At 27.8% G+C, this 24,522-nt stretch overlaps 1 protein-coding gene across 1 annotated transcript in view; it reads right to left on the reverse strand.

Annotated features, from left to right (window-relative positions):
- The window catches only part of LOC129960408 (forkhead box protein P1-like), a 308,702-nt gene that overhangs the window by 172,952 nt on the left and 111,228 nt on the right, over positions 1 to 24,522 (reverse strand). The window contains exon 2 of the mRNA XM_056073826.1: positions 15,071 to 15,115. Within this exon, the coding sequence (XP_055929801.1) occupies positions 15,071 to 15,115 (45 nt within the window). The remainder of the gene's footprint in view (positions 1 to 15,070; positions 15,116 to 24,522) is intronic.

Consider the following 24,522-nt stretch of genomic DNA (forward strand, 5'->3'; position numbering starts at 1 on the left):
TATAACTAACAGGATTGGGGGACTGTATAAAAATGCAGAATTCGCAATTTTTTCAGAAATATATTTATTAATTTGAAAAATTGAAATATTTTTCTAACTGCAATCATATGCCTCTCTTTAAATGTTCGGCAATTAGTTATTGGGCAACGATCAGAGTGGACATGGCGTATCTCGGATAATAATAAAGAAAATTGTCTGGATGTTGGCACTTTATACACCTGACTGTTTGATCAAGAGCTACGGAACTTGGCTGATGTGTACTTTGAAGAGTGGAAATTGGTACTTCGCAGCAATTTATTAAAAAAGTTTAATTATTATTTTGATTAGTTAAAAATTCAACGAAATTTTGGACGGTTTTTTTCCCCCGATAAAATCCGAAAATATTACGACACAAAATTAATTTCCATATCTATTTTTTAAAAAATTTTCAATTTTGTCAGTTATCATGATGATTAATTTTTGCTATTTAAAAATATTTAAAGCGTATTTTACATTAATATAATTAATTTTTTCAAGAGAAAGTCAAATTGCTTTCTTGCTACTAATATTTTTATCCTTTTTTTTTTGTAGTCATGATATGGAGATTGGATCCTTTCTCATGTTGAATAGGTTTCAGTAGAAAGTGTTCTTTTATAAAATTTTTGTAGTAGTAATTAAAATTAATTAACGAATTTTTCTGTTACAGTATTTAAGGTTAATTAACAATTTTTTGTTGTTGTAGTAATGAAGATTAATCAACGAATTTTTTCGTTGTAGTAATTAAAAACTAAGCACTAGTAAAACGTTTTTTAAATACACCCGTTTTAAAGTATTGACGATCTTTCTTATATAATTGGATGTATGAATATAAAGACAGAAAATTAGGGAAATGGACAGCAAATGCATCATAAGATTCTAAAATAGTATGGATTATGGAATAGTATGGTTCATCAAAATTTTAAGTTTAAAAATATTTTGTTGAAGAAATCCTTAAGAAATAGTTATGGAAAATACTTAGTTGAAAATTCTAACAATCCTTAAACCTGATAAACCAACTCGCCATCAAAGTCGGCAAGTAATTAATAAAATAAGTTTTTGTAAGCTGCTGAAGACTTTTTTTTATGTAGGTTCTAAACGAAAAATGTGACTTTTATAGTTTTGCTTTACTGTTTAACTATGATGTTGATAATACCATAATTTTACAACTTCTGATTCATTTAACAATTTTGACTCATGATTCTGCAAGTTTCTGCAGAATAATTATTGACTGAAATAATAGAATACTAATCGAGTCTCAAAATAGTCAATACATGATCACAATGCAGAAATTTAATTTCAGAATCTAATGCACAACACTTAGTATGAAGAAAATGATGTTGTCTCAGAAAGTAATGTTGGACAAAGCGCAGTTACGCTTGCAATGAATCATGGCATCAAATTTTACATTTGAGCAGGTTCAAAATCAGATTGCGAGACTTTAAATAAAAGCGAAAGAGTAATGTAACTTATCGTAGTTTCAAACCCTTTGGGCAGATGTAGAATTTCAGAAAAAAGCGATTATTGGTCCAAAGCTCAATACATCTTTTTTTCTACACCATTTACATAAATAAATTGTATATATTCAGAGAGAAATTCAAATCTCTAAAATATCTTAGGTCTCTTTTTCGTACTAGGCTATATATGAAATCATATCTTAATATTTGTAATTAAATATTGAGATAAATATCTATAAGTTTGCAGCTGGAATTCATGAAAATTGTTCGTATTTTGAAATAAATTTCACCCTTTAGTTATTTTTATGTTGCATATTAGCCTACATTTTGAAATGCATATGATCAAAATGAGGAAGGAAAGAAGTGTCCAAGATAATTTTTTTATTATTATTATTTTGCTTCCGAAAAAGAAAATAAATAAGAAAAAAAATGTATTATCCCGAAATGCATATATTAAAATAGATAACTTTATCACCATTTCAATTGCAAGATTGAAAAATAAATGTAGCAAACAGATTCATGTAAAATGCAATAAATTTTAATTTCATTGAATTCAAAATTATGCGAGATATGTATTCATAGAATCTATGCAGAGCTTATATTCTATCGGTTGCCTATATTCAATCGGAAATTCTGAACATAGATTGCCTGTTCAGAATTTCATGAAAATTGCTAAATTAGTAAACCAACAATTGTTTTCCATTCAAAAATTCGAATTAGAAAGCACATATACATAAAATTTCCAACACTGTCTATAATATGAATTATATTATTCCTCCCCATTAAGGGTAGACCAATGGAGGTCTTTTTTCCTTGTGAGCAATTCTGATGTAGAGAAACAGGTTATACAGAAGTAAAACCACAGTAAGGCAACGTCATTTAAAAAAGTTCATTACAAATGAAGCGTGAATGTTACACTGCTTTTCGAAATGATGCGTATGTTTTTACAGAGGTCATCCAAAAAAAAAAGACCATTTAGTTATAAAAAATATATAACACAATATTTATTGAAAAAAAATCATTTTTGTTACATTCCTGAAGCTTTCTCCATTTCTCTACATAATCCCCACCTACATTTAAACATTTGTTTATCTGGTTACGAGCTACCGAAACCCCAAGTTATTGTCTAGTGTCATCAGTTCATTAAGCCAGGTGTTCACTGCATTCAAACAGACGACATTACGACAAATGCTAATCGTTAGTGTGAGATTCTATGGCCATCCATCCAAAACAGGAGGTGAGGAATGCTTGCTAGAGGAATCGTACTTCTTCACCACAATGCGAGCACTCGCAATGCTGCTGCAAATCAAGAACTGCTGGATCAATTCGGATGGGAAATTTTTGATCATAAGTCCATCGACTTCCCTCTTTTCTCTGAGTTGAAAGAGTTTCTGGACGATAAACGTTTCGGAAGTGATTAAGAGTTGCACAATGCAAGAACACCTGGCTTAATGAACTGGAGGCTGAAGAGTGATGCATGGGAATTCTGAAGCTCCCGACGAGTTCGGCAAATCTTCAAATGTAGGAGATGATTGTACAGAGAAATGAAGAAAGCTGCAAGTACGTATGTAACAGAATTGTTTTTTTTCAATAAATATTGTGTTTTTCATTTTGTATAATTAAACGGTCTTCACTTTCTGGATGATTCTCATTACTACTGTTAACGACATAAATGCATGAAACAAGCATACTCAAGCATTACACAAGTATTTTCATATTTACTTCCTTCATCAAGAAAAAAAATCATTCGATCGTAATTTTTTGACAAGAAAGAAACTTATATTTAAAAAAAAAATATTACAAAATGCACGAATATAGCATAAACCCATAAAATTTATAATTCAACTACAAGCAAGTGAAAAGTATAATCTAAATTCGGCTCCGGAAAGACACAACATGCATGTTAATTACATAGTAGTTCGCTGCATTGGTGATATTTTTAAGGACACATCTCATTTTCATAAGAGAAAGAAGTATCGATCTCATCTGACAAGAAAAAAAAATATTTTCCCGTTTCAAAACACTTTTAGTAAAATAAATTATAATGAACTTTAAAACGTCCTTATGTTTTATGTCAAATTCTGCGCATTTAGGAGACGATCATAGGAAAAGAGATGTTTCTAGAAGGCGGAGAATATTAAACGCTTTCTGCAAGAATGCTTTCTTTCTCCGAATACGCATTTTAATGACATTTAACATATATAAATAACCTGCATTCATCTTCTGAAAAAATTTCTCACTTTAAAAACCTTAACTTCTTTTAAATGCAACTTTCCAAAAAGGGAAGAAATACTAATTCGTTCCAAAAAAATTATTATCCAAGACATTTAGCATGAATGATGATATATTTTTCTTGACATTATGATTTTTTTGCAACAGATATAAGACATGTGTCATATTTTTTAAACAAATAAAATAAGATTTATACAGTTATTCGGGTAGAAAAAAATTACCAAAATATTCTTTAGAACACAAATAATATTTTTTAACTTTAAAATAACCCTTTAAAAACATTATTACTGTACCCGTAAATTTTGCATAAAAATATGCAGAAGTATTTATTTCAATAACTAAGCGAAGAATTTAAATGTATATTTTTTTTTGTTTGAGAGTTTATGGAGAAAGATTCATATACCGTTTAGCCGAAAGGAAAAAACAAACAAAAGTATGTTGTTGTGACTTATGGCACTTTACAAGCCCGCTGACAGTTATCTGTCAGCGATTTAAGCCGAGTGAGCGTCTCTTAAGGCCTATCCGATATTCTGCGCCAACTAAGGCCAAGAGTACGACTTAGCTACCTCATGCGTCGCATTCGCTTGCACAACCCCTTTTTACAGGGGGGTACATTCACACTCCTCACAGATAAAATACAGAACAACAACAACCATGCCCGAACCGGAACTCGAACCCGGGAAGCCCAGATTAGGGGGAAGATGCGCTATCCCTATGCCAGGACGCCGACAATAAAAGTATTAAATACATATATAAAAATTGATTTTTTTATGGTATTTAAATTCATGTTCAAAAAAAAAGGAAGCATAATTAGAGCATCAGTGAAATTCAGAAAAATCTGCCAAAAGGTAAGGAATAAATGCTAGGAAACAAATTAGACTAATAATAAAAGAAGAATTCAAAAATATAGATTTAAAAAAAGGATTTAAAAGCAATATCTTTGTTTAAATCTGGTAGGAAATTATGATATGCAATATATATCCCTCCCACCAAATTTTGTTCATATTTTGTTCATATGATACTTTTAGATCAGGGCTCAAGTATTAAAATCTCGGGAGATTTTTGTGTTGACAAGGCTAAAATAATAGAAAGCTAATACGATAAAATAAAAAAATGACAACTTCAATATGATAGCATCGGTAACCGAAACAATTAAAAAAATTCATGTAATTTACATATAAAAAATAAATAATATCAAATCTTTGTAACAGTAATATCTGTAATCACCTTACCTAGCTTAGTTTAGTTATATTAACATTTCATTTAGAAGCAATAAAGGGATACTTTGGGACGAAATACGTAAATTTTAGCCTTGATTAGATGAGGACAACGTCATTTGAATTGACACCCTCATTCTGCAAATTTACGAGCCACACCAAAGGAATGACGATCGGCCTGTAATGCAAGATTTGGTGTGCATCAGGCCCATGTACACGACAGATATTCAGTGGAATCGGGTTTCGACCCTGGACTTTAAATCTCTGAAGCAGAGACTTTACCACAAGGTTACCGCGGTCTTCCTAATATCTTGTATAAATACATACGTAAAAATTCGGACATTAAGCTTATAATAATTACATTTTCAAAATTAAATCTATGTATAATAATGACTTTTCAAAATTAAATCTGTGTATAATAATGACTTTTCAAAATTAAATCTGTGTATAATAATGACTTTTCAAAATTAAATCTGTGTATAATAATGACTTTTCAAAATTAAATCTATGTATAATAATGACTTTTCAAAATTAAATCTATGTATAATAATGACTTTTCAAAATTAAATCTATGTATAATAATGACTTTTCAAAATTAAATCTGTGTATAATAATGATTTTTCAAAATTTAAATAAGCAAAATGATCCCAAATGCCGAACAGCGTCTAAAGAATATATTCCACATCTACGTTCCCGCCTTTTAAGTTATCCTGCTGTTTACAACACTTACTACGCTGTTTCTCTCAGATTTCCAGAATATTTTTACCGATTTGTTTCTTCTGGTTCATACTATAATTCCTCTTAAATTGAAAAGTGTAAAAGAGTAATACCGTATATTAATTGGGCTCATTTAAGCTTGCTTCCATTAGACTTGCTGAAAAACGACACATTCATTAGTAAATAATATACCAATGAACGGTCTTCTTTTAACAGGAGACAAGAGCAGTTCATCCGAGACGGGAGACCAGTTCTTAGGAAGCAAAAATGAAAAGTGTGCAGGTAGCTTCTCCATACAAAGTGCCATTATAGAAAGAAAAGGCGTACGATATTTGGTCTTCACGTACCAATTAAATATCGTACTTCTTTATTCTTTAGAATGGAAATTCACGAGAAGGATTGGGGAAAAGATTAAATGACTATCGAATATAAAAGGGTAAAAATGAAAATTGATTGTCAAAGTATCTCTGAAAGCTTTAAAATGTAGAAAAGAGCTTAAGAAAAGAAACTTTTGAAAAATTAAGTACGAATTTATGAAAAGTATAATTATTATTTTGCGATTATATGTGCAATATAGAGAAATATAGATTGCCGAAAATTGTTTTCCTTTTGAATCAATGAAGAGAAAGTATTGTCATTCTCTCTATAAAATTGTCTCTCTGACAATTGAAAGTATTGTCTATATTCCTTCTCTCTATAAAAGATATATACTTCAAATGTTCACCAAGTATGATGGCGAACCAAAAACAATATTTCGTTTCAAAATTTTATTTATTTCATAACTGGAAAGGATTTCACCATGTAAAAGATTTAAAAAAATTAACTCGTTTATTAGATCATTTGTTCGATTTCTTTATTGTCTTAATATGATCGAATGAATAATGATAGAAATTTTTATGGGTTATAATTCATCATATTAACTGAAGAGAAAATCATCAGAAATATGTGATTGAACTGTTGTTTATATATTCATCGTGTTGATACATAATATATTTATGTGAAATATATTGTTTATAAAATTATTTTTATTGTTACATAAAAATATACTTTGTTTTGTTTCCATTTTTTAATATCCGGCATATTCCTTAATACCAATCTATTTGCCTTTCCTTTTTAATTAATAAGAAAAATAGGTATTGGGAAATGTTTTAGACGATCAAACTAGTGGGATAAGAATACTAGCTAAAAATAAAACATTAATCACAATATATTATCTTCACCTGTTTAAAATGGTTTAATATCACATTATTATAAGTAATTTAAAAAATTCTCTAGTGTATAGCTCTATAAAATTTCATTATTTGAATGATAACTGTAAATTAAAAAAATAAAGGGAATCTTAAACTCTAAGACTCTTGCGGTAATCTAAGAATTTTGTGCAATAATTATTTATAAATTGTTTTTCAGAACACTAGTGTAATTTGATTTCTATTTTGCCATCCCATGAGTTAATTATATATTGATAATCTTTTGAGGTATTTAATTTTATATTCTTGATATTCATAATTGAAAAGCCTACAAAACGATGAATTTAATTTATAATTAAAGAACTGTTTTTCAAAAATGAGTGAATGGTTTTTTTTATTCAAAAACATCTAGTCCTTTTAAGGCTTCAAATTCTCAATTCAATCCATGCTTTCAAATAATTGAATCTTTCCAAGTAACAAAATATCTTCGTTCTTGTTATTTTTTAAGGTATATTGAATTGCTCAAATTATCATCTTTTTTTATAATCGCTGCTTTTAATGTAAATCTATTTTTATAGCTTTAATAATCATACTATTATAAATGTTTCTTAAAGAGTTTGTTCAGGCAAAATATTAAATATGCATGCAATTTTATTGAAAAACTAAAAGAGCGGTTTTTGTATCCTGTACTTTTCGCGAAAACAGCTCAATTAAAAATTTATCAAAAGAATATCCGCTAAAATTTTTATTTATTAAGATTAATGACATTTATCTCATTTTTGATGTTAATTCAGATGATTAAAATAAAACAAATGCTTTACTTTAATATTGCATCTATATTTTAGAAAAATAAGTCTTAAGAAGAAATTCCCATTAGACAACATATTTCAATCATTCTATAGTTTATTATAATATCTTTCATCAAAAATAAAATGATATTTTTTTCAAATGTTTAAAAATTCAAAACTGTGTTAAATCTTTTGATTTTTTTTTCGCACCATGAATATGTATTGATATTTTCCGAAATTCAATACTTTTTTACTTAACCAAGTGACTCTTGCTATATAGTATCATTTAATCAACAATGTAATTAATGTTTTTTTAAAAAAATATAATTAATAATGATTTTGCTGCTGAATAATTTTTTGAAACTGGTACCACTTTTTTTTTTTTTTTTGTATTGCGCTGAATAACTTTTTTTACTCCCTCCCGATATACAGTTCTTCTCGATCGTCATTGTGCGATTCTTGTAATAGTTTGTTCCCATTAAAAAAAAGTGCTCAAAAATTATCGGTCCTCCGAAAAAGCAGGCCGATTGACCACAGGAAAGGCCCCGAAGCCGAGCAGGTATTCATTTTATACTTAAGCTATCGATTCTAATATTCTTAACAAAGCAAGAGATTATTTTTCACGGGCTCCGAAGTCCCGAGAGAGAAGGCTGCCGCCTTGACAACATTAAATCAAGTGTATCGATTATTTCCGATCTGCGTCTTAAGTGAACGAAGCAAAAGAGCGGGAGTGAGAGAGAGGAAAAAAAATTAAAATAATAATAATGAAAAAATAAAAAAAAAGAAAAGAAATCTTTAATATTCGAGCCATAAATTGTGTCGGCTGCAGGTTGGGGCCTGCTCACAGACCAGTAGAGCGCCAAATGAGAAATCTATAAGGAGAAAGGTTTACCGTAATTGTCCGTCTCATTAGAGGGTAAACGGCCCACTGACTAATGGGAGATGAGCGCGGAGTCCCTCACAGCCACCGACTATTGATTAGCAATTACTTCGTTGGGCCCTTCTCAATCTCTTCGCCTCCAATCTCCGGATTCATCGAGCGCCACGTGCTACAGTCGCGACGCCCCAAAAATTAGGTTACCTTCCTTCAACTTTTCTTTCTTTGTTTGTTTACCGTTGTTTAGAGCTATTGTTTATTTACGGCCCAAGAACGGACATGTGTCGGCTCTCGATGATACCTGATTAGGTCACTACCTCTCGCCATCTGTCTCTTCAGGTGTGGTCAGCGATACGATCGATGCGTCTCGGAACATTCAGATTTTCAAATTGTTTGACATCTTAAATGGATATCCAAATTAATATTATTTTATTCGTTGGTACCTTCTCAATCCTCTTCCAATCTCCTAATTCATCGAGGGCCACGTGCTACAGTCGCGAAGCCCCAAAAATTAGGATACCTTCCTTCAACTTTTCCTTCTTTCTTTACCGTTGTTTAGAGCTATTGTTTATTTACGGCCCAAGAACGGATATGTGTCGGCTCTCGATGATACCCGATTAGGTTACTACCTCCCGCAATCTGTCTCCTCAGGTGTGGTCAGATATGTTATCGATGCGTCTCGGAACATTCAGATTTGCAAATTTTTTGGCATCTTAAATGTATATCTAAAATAATAATATTTTAAACAGACTGCTTTTGAAATCCAAGCAAATGAAGAACTAACTCATGCTTCACAGAGATGCTCTCGAAATTAGCAAAATCTTCAGAATTGTTATCACCTTAATGCAAAAACACTAATGTTTCGCCATTTTGAAATCGAGAAAGAGAAAAAATAAAGAGAGATTTTGAGAGATTTTTCAATTTCCCGCCTCCTATTTCGGAATCCATCGAACACTGTAATTAACATGCGAGATCCTTAAAAGTTGTTTTCTTCCAAACTCTATTATTTTTTTTTTTTTCAACTTTTCAAGATGCTGTTTAGTTACAAAGAGAAAACTTGCATTGTAGTTCAACGATACCCGATTCGAATTTGCATCAACTTAAAAAATTCTTTCAGGTTGATCAGTGTAGCGATTAATATTTTTGTATTTGACGGAACTTGAGAAAAATAAAAATGGGATTCTTAGAGACATTCGTTCTTAATGAAAATTACTTAGAATACATCTTTATTGAATATTGGCGACTACTTTGTTATGAGAAACACCGTTTTACATCATTTACCTTTAGAATTTTAAACAGTTTAAGTTTGTTATATCTTCTATGAAAATGCAAATTGTAGAACTTTTCAATGACAATCCTGCCTAGTAAAATACTTATACTTATTATACCTTCAGGGAATTTAAACATACGTTTTCTAATTAAAAGGTAATTTTTTACACCAATAGTAGCTGCATGATACAAGTTTATCTTTGCTATCTATAAGCTATGGCCCTTTCAATGGTAAGCAAGGCTGAAAAACTATTCAAAACTGCCTCATCTTTCTTTAAAGTAAACAGTCATATAGTAATCGGAAAATAATGACTCAGGTAATTGATTTTGAAAGTAGCATGATGTTTAAATTAGTTACTTTCGAGTTACAGTCGAATGACAGTTACTTAATACTTACAGTCGAGTTTTAACCTAGAGGTAACGAATCAGATCTAAAGTTAGAACTTTTTAATTCTGCGTCAGTATGTATTAAAACTTTTAAAAATCAGTGCTTTGTTTTAAAATTAAAAAAAAAATGTTTACGTCAGTTAAAAAGGCTATTCTATAAATATTTAGACACTTGCATGAATCACTTATCATTAAAACCTGATACCAATCATAAAGACTCGGAATTTAATTCCTTTATTCAGAATAACATAATATGGCATAGTTGTTAAATAAATTAGAAATTTCTTCTACGGTGTTTTCAATATTCAAGACACTACCAGAACAAATGATAAAAAACTTCGATTGTAGTTTATTCAATCTAAATCAAGTTCTTCTCTATTCATTAAGTTAAAAGTTTCGCAATGCTAAAATAAGACCGAAATACAATCACAATACCGAAACAATGCAAATGAAAGGCAGAATATCGGATAGCAAATGAAAGGCAGAATATCGGATAGCAAATGAAAGGCAGAACTTGCAATATCATTTTTGGTTTATTTCAAAATACTTCAAATTATTATTTGGGAAAAGAAAGAGCTTTTAATATAAGTTTGAGAGTATAAAATAAGGGAGCGTGAGCTGCAATAACAAAATGATATAGATGAGTCTTTATTTTTCGAATGAGGCTTTATTTTAATTTTACCGATATTTTTAATTGCAAATATATGTGATAGGTTGACAATGGTGACATTTTTTAAGGTACTTTATATATGGCAAACGTTTGAAGGTATTTCAAAGAAATTTTTGAACTCAGATTTGCAGTTTTTTTAATGGTAAAATCATGCATGCGACAAGTACGAGTAATATTTTTCTTTATTACATTTTTTTAAAGATTGTTAACAAAAGACGTAGATTAACACTGGCATTACTTGATTTTCCTTTATCAGTAACAATAAACACAAATTGATATAATTTATAGTAAATATAATTTTCAGCTGACCATTTTTTCTCACCAACAAATAAAAGTATCACAAAGCATACTAAATATTAAAAAGTTGTTAATTTTAAATAATAAATTTTTATTTGATATGTTTGGAGTTTCAGATCATAAACAATAATATGAAAGTATCAAAGCACGGTAACTTATAAACAAGACAAACCAGCAAATGCCAATAATTCTTTGATTTCACACAAAATCCGGTGAAACGTTTTTCGCGGTGTCGTATGTATATGTAGCATTTACAATTATTTTTTTCAGTGGTGAGGAACAAAATAAAAGCATCGTACTCTTCACAAGTACTAAATAGGATATTTTCTCTACCAGCTCTCTATTTCAGGTTAATTAGGGGAGTGATCGATTTGAATTGGGAAGTATATCCAACAAAGGGGGAGTGAATAATTCTTTTCAGTACAGCGACGTTCCGCAAACTAACTGAGGGATGAAGTTTCGAAGTCTTTCTTTCATTGTCTCTTTTGTTATTAAACAGACAGTTCATTTACTTTCAAACAAAGTTTCTGTAATTATATGGCAAGACATTATTAAGTTATTCTTTTATATTTCTGAATTATTAAGTGTAAAATATTTATAAAAAGAAGATAAAAAATACAATTATCATTCCTCCATATATGAATTTGTTCTTATTTAGAGAAAGAGCGTTATAAGCATTAAGAGGGAGGCCAATCCAGAGTAGAGAGTTAAAAACCAGTCCTTTATATTTTAATAAAGAATGTCTTGTCACTTTAACAAAATGTTAGTTCGACTTATACATAACAAATCTAAAGATTATTCAAAAGATATTGCGATAATAAAGTGACATTACTTTCTAGAAAAGATTATCTATAATTTATATGTATAAGAAGTTGAGAAAGATAATTCTTAAGATAGTATTTTTCAATATTAAATAAAGCTGGGTCTTTTTTTTTAAATTTTTTATAATATGAATAATTCTAAGTAGAATATTGATTAAATCAAAATTGGTACAAATTTCGGATATTTTTTCAAGCCAAGATTTCTGGGCATGTGCGTAAAGAATATTTTTTCAATACTGTATTTCTAAGAAATTATTTTCTATAGATAAATGAAGAAAACAATTAACTAAAGCGACACTGGGCTGTAAAATACTATCTCTTTCAGGATAATGTTGAATGAAATTAATTATATTTATAAGGAATCTAAAACAACTATGAAGTGAAAGATATGCATTTTAATATTTCCGTAACTTTATAAATAATATTAATAATATCTTGTCAGATAATAATAAATGATTTCATTATTCCATTAGATCAAACATTGATCCATCAGTATATTCCACCGATAATTTGATATAACAATAAAAGAAATAATTCGTAAATATTTATTTATGCAATAAAGAGCATACAATCTATAACTGAAAACTTTTATAAAGCAACTGATTTAAAAGAAAAATAAATTAAAAACTTTAAAGCTAATTAACTTAATATGTATAACAAAGCATTATTTAAATTCAACAGGCAAAAATTCGTTTCTTTACTCAATGGTTCTTAGATTTTAAAATTCTAATATAATTCATCAACATTAATCAATAAATGATGAATAATATGAGTATATATTCATTCAAAATAAATAAAATCCTAAAATCCATTATTTGAAATATATAAAAATTTAAAAGAATTTTTTTTAAATATCCAAATTATGGCAGCCTATTTATTTCGACTATAAAATCTGGGAACAAATATTTATAGTAAAAAAAAAATCAATATTTATATCCAAAAAATATCATAATGAAAATAAGAAACATTAAAGATACCGGTTTAAAAAATAAATAATTTTCCATTTCAATTTTTTGCTAGAATACTAATAGATTGTATTACACGGAAAATGATACAGAAAAGACTTTTTTTTTAAAGCATGTTTTAATTCCCACTAAACAGTTTCCCATAATCAAGTTTGCAGAAATAGGAAAGGTTAAAATACAATTATAATGTATAACGAAATTTAGATTTGTAAATTTATAAGCCATATTTAATAATTTTAAGACTACAATATACAAGTTTTAATTTTTAAACAAATTTATATGAATGAGTATTAGAAATTTAGAAAGAAAAATTGACATTTAAATTCGAATTAATTAAAAAATATATATATAATTAAAAAATGTTAGATTATAGTTCCTTTTCTAAAACTTTTTCTGTTTTGAAGTTTAAAATATAACAAAAAATAATTCTGTTGATATAAACATTAAATTATTTAAAATTGCATTAAATCGAAAAACAGACAAATAAATGAAATATAGCAACGCAAGAGCTAATTGTCGCACAATGTAGTAATAAAACAGCTTTCAAGAAATTACATTCGATTTTGAGAGTGCGAAATTATATATTGCATGCAGATTTTAAGAAGCAATTTTTTCCCCTAACAAATCGTAATTCTGTATTAGAGACATCTAAAATGCAACTCATCTTCCCATTCTCTCAGAAAAATTGGCAAGAGAATATGAATAGAGTTTAGGATAACGCTGGTATCACAGACAAATGACCACTAAGATCACTTGATAACCCGAGTATTCCATAATTGTGCATTTTCGCCACATATTATTTGTATTATTTCCGTATTGTTTCTAAGATTTTTAACACAAAAGTTTTATTTTGAAACAATGATACCATTCCATAAATAATATGGATAATAATACTTTTTTTTGTTTCTAAAATAAGAAATTCTTATTTTCAAGCACCACCTCAAGCAAATTTTCTACTCATTTGAAAGCAAAATAAAAGCACAAAGCAAACGGTTCCGTATTTCACAACAGCATATTTAAATCAAGTCGAAAAACTTGACAGTAAAACTATTTTTATTGCTACAGATAATATTTATTGGTTGAAATGAAGATGTCTTATATTGTATGCAAATGAAATAATAGTAATTATGGGCTGTCCGCAGTCTCAGAATAGCAATCATATTCGCACTCCGTGCGTTATTACAATGTATCATAAAATGTTCATTATCATATTTGGTTATGAGATGGATACCAGAGAAAGATGAATATATTAAAAATGAATTGTTGAAAGTAGAGTAATTCCTATTAAAACGCATATCATGATTTGAATGGAACATACTGTGATCTATATCGGTTTTTAAGAAAGAGGGAAAAGTACACCCTCGTTAATACCCTTCAGATAATCCTATTTCCTTCTTACGTAATAAAAGCACAGAGATTAAAAAATGTTTCTGAATTGAAATTTGAAAAGATTTTTTTTCTCTTCGTAATATTCGACACGAAGCATGATTAGTAGAATTAAAGGATACAACATTAATAACTCGTAGTCAGCTAAAACCCATTAGTAAAATACATTCAAATTACAAAAGCAGCATAAAAAAAGAAGGTGAGTTGCTTTTATTATAATAAAGGAACAGTTTATTATTTGGAAGGTAGTCTTTATTAATTTGACCTTGCGAAAGTAAAAATTAATATTAATATTCATTAGATCAAGTAAATATTATCAAAGAATTATTTATAATTTCCAAGCACATTTAATTTATCTATATTTAATTTAACAAAATGTTTGAATTATAGCCATAATTTTTATTTTTTTCTTATTTTACCAAACAAAAATAATAAAAAAAGGAAAGTTCGTTTATTTTTTTTTAAAGAAAAATTATCACTGACAGTAAGTAAGGAAGAAAAGTTGATTTCATTTTACAATACTATTTCATTATTTAGGAGATATTCTTCATTAATTTGACCTTGCGAAAGTACAAATTAATATTTATTAGATTTAATAAAAATTATTAAGTAATTATATAGAATTTTTAAACACATTTAACTCTTCTGAGGAATTTTATTAAATAAAATGGAATTTTATTTTATAACAAAAAGTTAAATTAATAATTTTTTTTATTTTATTCAGAAAAAGTTAAAAAATAAAAGTTTTTTTTTACTCTTATTTTATATAAAAATTATTCACCTACTTTTCCTAAATGGTAGAGGATGGATGCTACTTGATCTTCGATACTCTAAAAGAAAGGGTTAAGATAATAAGTGAAAATCTGCCGACTATAATTTGTCTAATGTTAGAAAAAGTAACAAAAATGTGTAAGACAATTTTTAAATCAAAGAAAAAGTGTCATAGTATGACTTGAAAATTAGATTTAAACAGTTTATTTTTATTAAAATTAATATAACTATAATTGAAATCAGAAATTAATAAATACAAAAACATATATGCTACTTTAAAAAAAATAATTACAAAAATAAAGCTACATTAAAGCAAACAAATACCGGATATATAAATTTTGGAAATTAATTTTGATAAAATTTTGTCTTTTAGAAAAATGACAAAAGAAACTCAGCTATAAAACTTTCTTTAGAGTTAAACCTCAAATTTTCCAAACAGGGGAAAAGGCAGTTGAAATAAAACTGAACTTAAGATAATAATTAAAAAAAATTACAAACAGCTCTTTTGATGGCTTTTTTATGCAAATTTTGTTTGAAAGGAAACAGCTAAAAACGGAATACAAAAGCCATAGTTTGAAATTTTATATACATTTCCTCTCGAACAAGATGAGTCTCGAATAAAAAAAGTATCACTGTGTTTACAACTTCCAAATTTAATTTCACAGAAACATTTATTTTCATAAGAAAAAAATCAAAATGAATAGGGTCTATATCATTTTCAATTCAATTGCCGGTAATATGTATTCGGCAATTGTAACCTGTAAGAATTTTCCCTTAATAGACATAACATTTTTACAAATATTCACACGAACATCCGTACATCATCACACGAACTCCGTATGAATATTATTCGTCGGAAAATTATTAAAAATTATGATACTCAATAAAGATTATTTCAATTGAATATTTATCCAGTAAAACTTAAAATAAAAATATATTTATTGAAAAAGATGGATATCGAATAAATCATCGAACATCCCAAGTTGTAATATATGTGGTTTCAAATAAATTCTAAGTAGCAAGGTACGTTTCATTCTAGAGACATACAATTAATTCCTTTAAGAAAAAAAATGTGAAAGACCGGTATAATAAAAAAGAACTACTTATACACTGTAAAATATATTCTCTCTATTTGATTAAGGCGTTAAATGGGAACAGAAAACCTAAGTTGTACAGTAAAAGAAAGCATTATTATTTCAATTTTCACTTATTTGCTGTAAAATTTCTGAGAATTTAAAAGCTTTTTCATGGTCGTACTTTTTATTCCATTTAGTTATTTAGTTTTAGAATCTGAGGTATAAAAGTTTATAAGATGATTAAAAAAATACGAGTTCAAATGAAGTTTAAAATTATATAATTTAAATGCTTAGATGTTCAGAATTGGCTCACAAAGTCCCGATTTTCGATTTATTGCCTCGTATTGTAAGTGACACAGGTTTATTAAGAATTAAAATCAAACAATCTTGATTATTCGTATAAAAATATTATATTAAAAATGAACTAAGTTTAAATATTTATAACTCTGCTTTCCTATTTTAGCAATAAGAATATAATTATTTTAAGCGATCAATGTAGATGAACAATCTGAACGAAAAACTGTAAAAAATAATAGGAAAATACATTATTTATATTATTTCATCTCTTCTTCCTTTTTTTTAACAATTTATTGTTCCTTGCATTTTTATTTAATTTAATTTAATTTTGTATATTTGTTTGTGTACAGTATCTAATTCTAAAACATCTCAGATTAAGTTTTTAATAATCTAATCTATTTAGTCTAGCAATTATTTAAGAAAATGATCGATATTCTTTTTTGTCGCCTTTGTATGAATCAAAAATATTCTAAACTGCGTGTAGTCATAAAAAGATTCACGATTTTTCTGTCAAATGTTCATCACGAAACAGGAAATATCAAATTTGAAAAGCTTTCCGACGAGCGTCGCACTTACAAAAATTGCTTTAGAGATTCAGTCGATGTTTATGTGACACAAAGGAATGAATGAACGTTGACAATTTTTGAATATGAGAAATTTACGTACTACCTTTATCACACCAGTTTTTTTTTTTTTTTACTTTCATAACTTGTTTTGATGCATGATGGGTTTTTTTTTTAGAATGTTAACTGCACAGGGATAAGATGATGTATTTTATCACTATTTAGTATTTTAAAAATTATACCAATTTCAGTAGTATCTTTTTCAAAAATATAGAAATCAGAAGTTATTATTACATTTATTGAAATCACGAGCCAAAATTTTATATTATCAATGTATTTAACTTATATAAATTTACATATTTCTGAAATATTTTTAAGTTTTAATATTTTAATTATTGTATCAATTTCGCGATGAATTATAGTATGAGATTTCGAATATTTTTCAAACTTTCCTTTCGATTATCAAGAAGAGACAGTGTGTGAAAAAGTTATACTTTTATTTGCTGATATAAAAGATATTTCCATCTATTTTTTGCTATTTTAAAGATATACTTTTATTAGCATTTTATAAAAAGATATATTCATTATTTATTAAAAATATACCTTATTATTAAATAGATTTTATTTTGATATACATACCTTTTAAAAACATTTATTTTATCTTTTTTATTTTTTTAAACTTTTATTTAGGTTAAAAAGAATCATAAAGATGCATTGTAGATTAAAAGGTACTGTAAAATTAAATTTAATGAAATAATGATTCGTTTTAAAGAGTACTTAAAAATTTATTTAAATTGAAAATTTGAAGTCTTGCAATAAAAGGAATTATGTTAGGGGGCTAATAAAATTTTACGTTTTCTTTAAATTGATTTAGGAATTAATTTTCATATTATATGAATTTCTTCGTGCTAAAGATTAAATCATTATCAATAAAAAGAAAAAAAATTAATGATCTGGTTTTTTTTGGAGGGAAGGGGTCAGTAAAGATACTTAAAACTCAATTTCTTTAGTCAGAGAACTTCCTTATTTACAAAGATGATAACTGGTGATAAGTTTAACATTTGTTTCAACCACGAGTCTTTTTTTCAAAATATATAAAAGAATTTAATTAACTTGCAAAAAACTATTAATTAGATTTAAAGCAACAATTTTCAATATTTAGAACCATTTAAATATCTGCATAGTAAGGTAAAATTTAATAAATTAAGACACAGCCGGCTGATTCTTTCTAATTCTAAAATATTATATTAGAAAATAAAAAGATACAAACTTATTCAAGCATAGGCGTATACTTTTCAGCGTAAGGGGCATTTTACGGTTGAAGACCTGTATGACTGAGAGATTACAGAAAGTATATTAAATATTGATGTCAATGATCTATTAAAACAGCATCTCTGCCATTGCCACCAAAACATGTCCAGTTTTTGAACATCTCGGCACTGATGACCCTGTCATACGCAGTACAGTGAAAGGGGGCAGTTTCATTACTTGAACAAAACAGGTCAGCATATCGATTTACACGTGCTCTGAAGATAATATTAAAATCGATAAAATAGAAACTGTATCCGATTTATGTGTTATTCCACTTTCCTTTTTTCTGGAAAAATCTCCACGTGATTAGCTTTTTCCAATTGATCTTACTGGAAAAGAAATATAGATTTTGGTGTTTTTGTAAGTTTCAGGCATACATAATTCTGAAAATGACCTTATGAGTATGTTTAGTTTTGCATCAAATATCAGAGGTTCGTTTGGCAATTTTTGATATCTAATTTTCATATAAATTCAGAAATATTTGGCAATTTTTTACATAATGGAAAAATTTATTATTAGCGAATTAATCTGATCTATATCATTTAAGAATTTTATAACATTACATGCGTACGTAATAAAAAGGAAATATTTTTTTGGGAGGGAAATACAAAATTTGCTTAAGACCCCTTTTAATTTTTGTCAACCGATTTTTCTGATATATTAAAGAGTGAGCCATATAAATCATTATAATATCAATTAAATAAACAAAAATTAATCGCTTAAACTATAACTGATATAGTTTGCATTAAATCTTAATTATTTTTTTTTAATTTTGCTTTCATCTGAAATTTCACCATTTAAATTTGTGATCATAGAGTGATTTTTAATTCTCAAAATACATATCTCAAGTATCATTGTAATTTTCAAGTTTCTTCAGTTTAATTTTGTCAAAATATTGAAGGAAAAAAATTGTCCCTTTCATCATTTCTTGTCTTCTCAATATAACAATGAATCACCTAATCAAATTCAGAATTTTTATAGTTGTCAAAATCAACATTTTCTTCTCTCATTATATAATAATACATAGCACTTGATCCAATTTCATATTTACTTTAATGATCATACATATAGATATGCCCTAGATTAATTATGATTACTACGTTATTGATATACCCCATTATGCTAAAGGCATATTTTATACCGATGTACAAATAAGCAGTATTGTATCCGATATTAAAAAATGCAAAGAAAAATTGGAGCTTTAGTTAATTTATAGAAAAAAAATTAGATTTTTTAAAAATATAATTAATTTTTAGGTGTTTTTTTCTAGTTGAAAAACTGTAGTTGTAAGAAATTCATAAGCAGCTGGCTTAATTAATTCAATAAATCGAATAAAAACTGTAATAAAATGTGATCGGAAATAAAAAATTTTTATGGCAGGGGGCTTTGAATATAAAATGATAAGTTATACATTAATAAGTAGTACTTAAAAGTGTGGCTTTTGTTAAAAATGTATTTTCTATATTTTGCCATAAGGTGAAAATTTAAGACAAAAGTAAAATGCACAAAAAATATTATGCAGTGCATAAATGTTAAATTATTAAAGCTCATCATCAAGCCATTAAAAGCTCAATATATTAAAATAACTTTTGAAAGTAACAAGATCCATACTACAAAAACTCGGAAGCTATATCTTTTATTTTTCGGTAAAAATCTTAAATAAAAAGAAATTTTATTCTTTCTACAACTAATGTAGGCTTTTTAAAAAATTTACAAAAAAGTATCATACCAAAATCTTTTCGACAATAATTTAACCCTGAACACACACAAAATTTTTTAATTTAATTCGCAATCTTTTATAACTCAGAAGAGTGCAAAACTACCTTGAATTTCTTGAATAGCAGAGAAAGAAGAAGAATGAGAGAGAAGAAAAAGGAAAAGAAAAAAAAAATTACGTCGCACAGTACTGAGCAAATTATCTTCATTCTAACGCTGGGTTGAACGGGTTAAACAAAGAACCTATCCACTTCCCACTATTGGAAGAATCGAATAAAAATGCGTTACGGAAACGACCCCCGATACAATCCGTTGGCAGATCGATGATCGGCCCACCCTCAACCCCCCTGATCGATATGTAAAAATAGGTTACTGGACTTCCCAATGTCCTCCCCGACGAACTTCTGATGCCTTTTAACTCAATGCTAATCCCCATCGACATAATGCGAACAAAGAAGGGAGAAAATGACTCGCGATTCATCTCACTAGCGGATGAGATTCACGAAGAGTAGCGAAATATGAAGTCATTTAAGTAGCAGGATTCCTGCCTTACGTAACACACACCGGAGAACCAAATGAGTCAGGGCAACAGACCGGAGGAAGGTCTGGTAAAGATTCATAATTTAAGACTTTTGCTAATGGACGCAAAGCTAAAATGCAAAGGTAGACCCTAACTGATAGATCACTTATTTTGTTCAAGAATGAGGAATAGTAGCTTTTTGGTCTTTCGTGCTGTGCATTTTGTTTCTCCATTTTTGTGTGTTTAGTGTGTTTATTAAACCTTTAAATTTCAATACACCATTTTACAGATACGAAAAAAAGACTACTTTAAAAGAAACAAAAATTTATCAATGGAAATTTCAAACTTTTGGATATGTATCGTCATTCTTTGAGCAAAATAGTCTATTTGAATAAAGGAAAGAAGATATCAAAATAATTTTAACATGAAAATTTATGCAATTAACCGGAATCAAAAGTGATTGAGTTTTTTTTTTTCTGCAAGAGTCAGGTTTTACTTTGTTGTGTTAAACATGTGGTAGCATATAAAAGAGTAAATTAAAATTTTTTAAAACTTTATCGATTCTCCCTGTGATTCATAAAACATAGTTGCATATAATTAAAATAATTGGCTAGATATCATTAAAAATATGGTTTATTGATTAAAATTATGAACCCTGATTATAATCGATATAAAACTAATAAGAAATTATTAATAGTTTAAATTCTACAATGATATGCTTCATTTTCTGTAATATAACAGAATATGATCTCGCAGATGGTCCTATTCATCTGCAATCCATTAAGGAGAAATTACAGAAAAGATTAAAATGATTATCTTCAGTAATTCCGTTTCAATAAATGACTAACACTAATGTTCCGAATAATATAACGTAGAAATAAACCTTTGAAAACTACTATTTTTCTATTTAAATGTATTGGATAATGATGAAATTTTTGCTTCCAAAGTGTGTTTTTAAGTGTACCATTAATAGGGATGAATATTGTATAATAGTTTATTTAATACCAATTTAATTATTAAAAATCAAAATAATTTATTTATTCGTTACATTTGAAATTAGAGCAATAGAGTTCACTAACCTGTTGCAACTCCTTTTAGTTTAAATAATTATCTTCATGGTAACGTTATTTTTCACAATTTGTACAATTGTTATCTTTTACTACCTGTATTTGCAACGCCAACAGCAGCAACATCCGGACGTTAGGAAACCTCACGTTAAAGATTTCTCATAATTCATTGCACATCGACCATTTATTGTTATTTATTCTATTTCTTGTTATCATTCATTTCATCAACTTTATTATTATTACTATTTTTGTCTAGCAGAAATTTATTGAATCCAGAAGTTGGATGGGGCAAACAGAATTAAACTACTATGTCCATGAAACGTAAAATGCATTTAAATGTTATAATTTACCATAGAAGATAAAATTAAAAGTGAGAAAAACTGCCGAATAATAATAATAATTATAATTATAGCGGTTTTTCTCACCAAAAAAAAATCTTTAATTATTTGTTTTCCACATTTTGTGAAACATTTATTGTAGATAATCGGCCAGTAGAGTTGAAAAACGTTTTATAAAGACATCGAAATTACTATTCTGAATTAAATTGTGCAAAATTAAAATATATTATGACAATTTTTATGACAAAATATTATTGATTTCTCGACTATTTAAGATGAAATCAATCACCTAAAGTACTAAAAATGAATAAAAAAGTATTTTAAAAAATAATATAAAAGTATTAAAAAAACAGTATAAAAAATTTATTTTTTTATATAAATTACTATGAAAAACTTTACCAGAAAGAAACAAATGCCATATTGGTTCTTAATCATATTGATGACAGTGTGAAGTAAAAGAGAAACATATTTTTATAATAATCACAACTACTGTCAACCCAGGGTGTATATCGAAGATAGTTTTAATAAGCAATAGAGACTGAACTGAAAAGAAATACGAAAAAAACACAGTAAAATCTTTTTTTATTCATTTAAATAGAGACTTTTATTTAAGGCAAAAAATTTTGACTTACACTATTAATTAGAACATTTGATATGTAAGAAATGTTATAACCCCATGAGAGTGACACTTAGTTTCACATTTAATACCGTTGCTCAAAATTTTATGTAAACAATATTAAATTTAACATCTTTAAATTAAATTTACTACCTCTGTATGTTTCTTATTTTTGGATATAAATAAATTATTTCATATGCTTATATACAAGAAAATTTTCTTACGTATATTAAAACTAATTTTGAAAATGAACAGGAGAGAATTGTCCATTGAACCTCAGCTATATTTCCTTCTTCATGACAATATTAGTTCATTTTACGAGACAATTTTACAGATCATTTTTCGAATCATTTGACCATGAACTTCACTTAACTCCTCACGGCAACGATGTCGAAACGGAAAAAGAGAACATGGGAACACGTTCGAAGTTTTTATTTATTTGAGAAGGAAATTTTCCCGAAAAATAACTGATCCGGCATTTCTTTAAGACAAATGAATTTCACATGATACGACAGCGCAACATCAGAAAATTAGATCCTGAAATGCGTGTAAAGAACCAGAAGCCCATTCTACTCAGAAACCAAAGTAAAAATTGCTTTTTAAGTTTGATTTTAAGTGTTTATAAATAATTTAATAATAAAATTTATTATTTTTTATACACGGATAATTTTTAGATACTTTTCTTACGTAAGGAATACGAATGGCGTCATGTAAATTTGTATCAAAGAAGTATACTGAAAAATCACTAGAACAAAAACTTCAAAACTTCCTGTTAATAATGATTAAAACTGAGGTGTTTATACTTTGCTAATAACTTTCGAGCACGCTTAAAAGAGTTATATTAATAACAATCTGAATATTTTTAATCATAAAAATTGAAAACAGAAATTTTACGGAAATAATTTATTTAGATCATTAATTCATTAAAAATTCTTTTTGATCTGTGTAGAATTGCAGAATACTTTTAATGTATAGAAAAGATATATGACTAAGCATTGAAAATGCAAATAAAATAGTAATATGGAAAAAATAGAAGAATTATCACAAGTAATGGCCAAAAGGGCAAAAAACTTTCATATATATTCAGTGACAAGTCTGGATTTGACGTAAAAATAATGAATGGGGTATAAATTTCAAGATAAAAAACAGCAATTTAGATTCTGAACAATTCATATGCTTTTCTCAAATTATTAGAGCACAAAAAATAGGGAAAAGAAACTGCATGACAAATCATTTCTTTGAAATAAATCATAACAATCGAAATCACTTACAAACTTATTATTAGTTCTATTCATCAGAAAGTCAGAAGAGAATTCCAAGGAAAAATTATTTCTTGAAAATGAAATAAACAGTTTCAAACTATAAATTCTTAATGTTTTATTAAGAAATTTAAAAAAATTATTCATCATTTTTATTTCTCTGAATTATTCAGGTACAGGAAGTTTCTAACCATAAAATTAAAAAAAAGTTATTATGGATATAAAATCAATTCTAATAAATGAAGTCGTAAAGAACTCAATCCAAAATATTCATTTGAGAGTTCTAAATTCTATCATTTGTTGAGTTGAATATTGACCTCGGTATTTGTTATTGCGAACAATTGATTTATATTCCTAGGTATAATTATAATAAGCAGAACGCGAAAAAAAGAAACGAAACAGCAGTTCCCTCTTCTAGAAAGGACATTGTCAGAAAATGACCGGAACCATAGTCTGTAATAATCATTAGAGCTGTCAATATCGGAGGTGTATCGCAGATGTTCCTAATCTCTAGGCGGCTCTCGGGATGGCCCACTAGTTCCATAAAACACAACAAAGGTGTCTTCGATTACAAACAAGGACAAATTGTTAGATCAGGAAAAAATGTCCAGTGGTCATTCTTATATCATCCATTATGACTATTTCGGCATCGTCCAAGAGACAGAGAATCCTGCATCAGATAATCCATGTGCACCTGAGGAGC

The sequence above is a fragment of the Argiope bruennichi genome, chromosome X2 (assembly GCF_947563725.1).
Source record: "Argiope bruennichi chromosome X2, qqArgBrue1.1, whole genome shotgun sequence".
Classification (NCBI taxonomy): domain Eukaryota; kingdom Metazoa; phylum Arthropoda; class Arachnida; order Araneae; family Araneidae; genus Argiope; species Argiope bruennichi.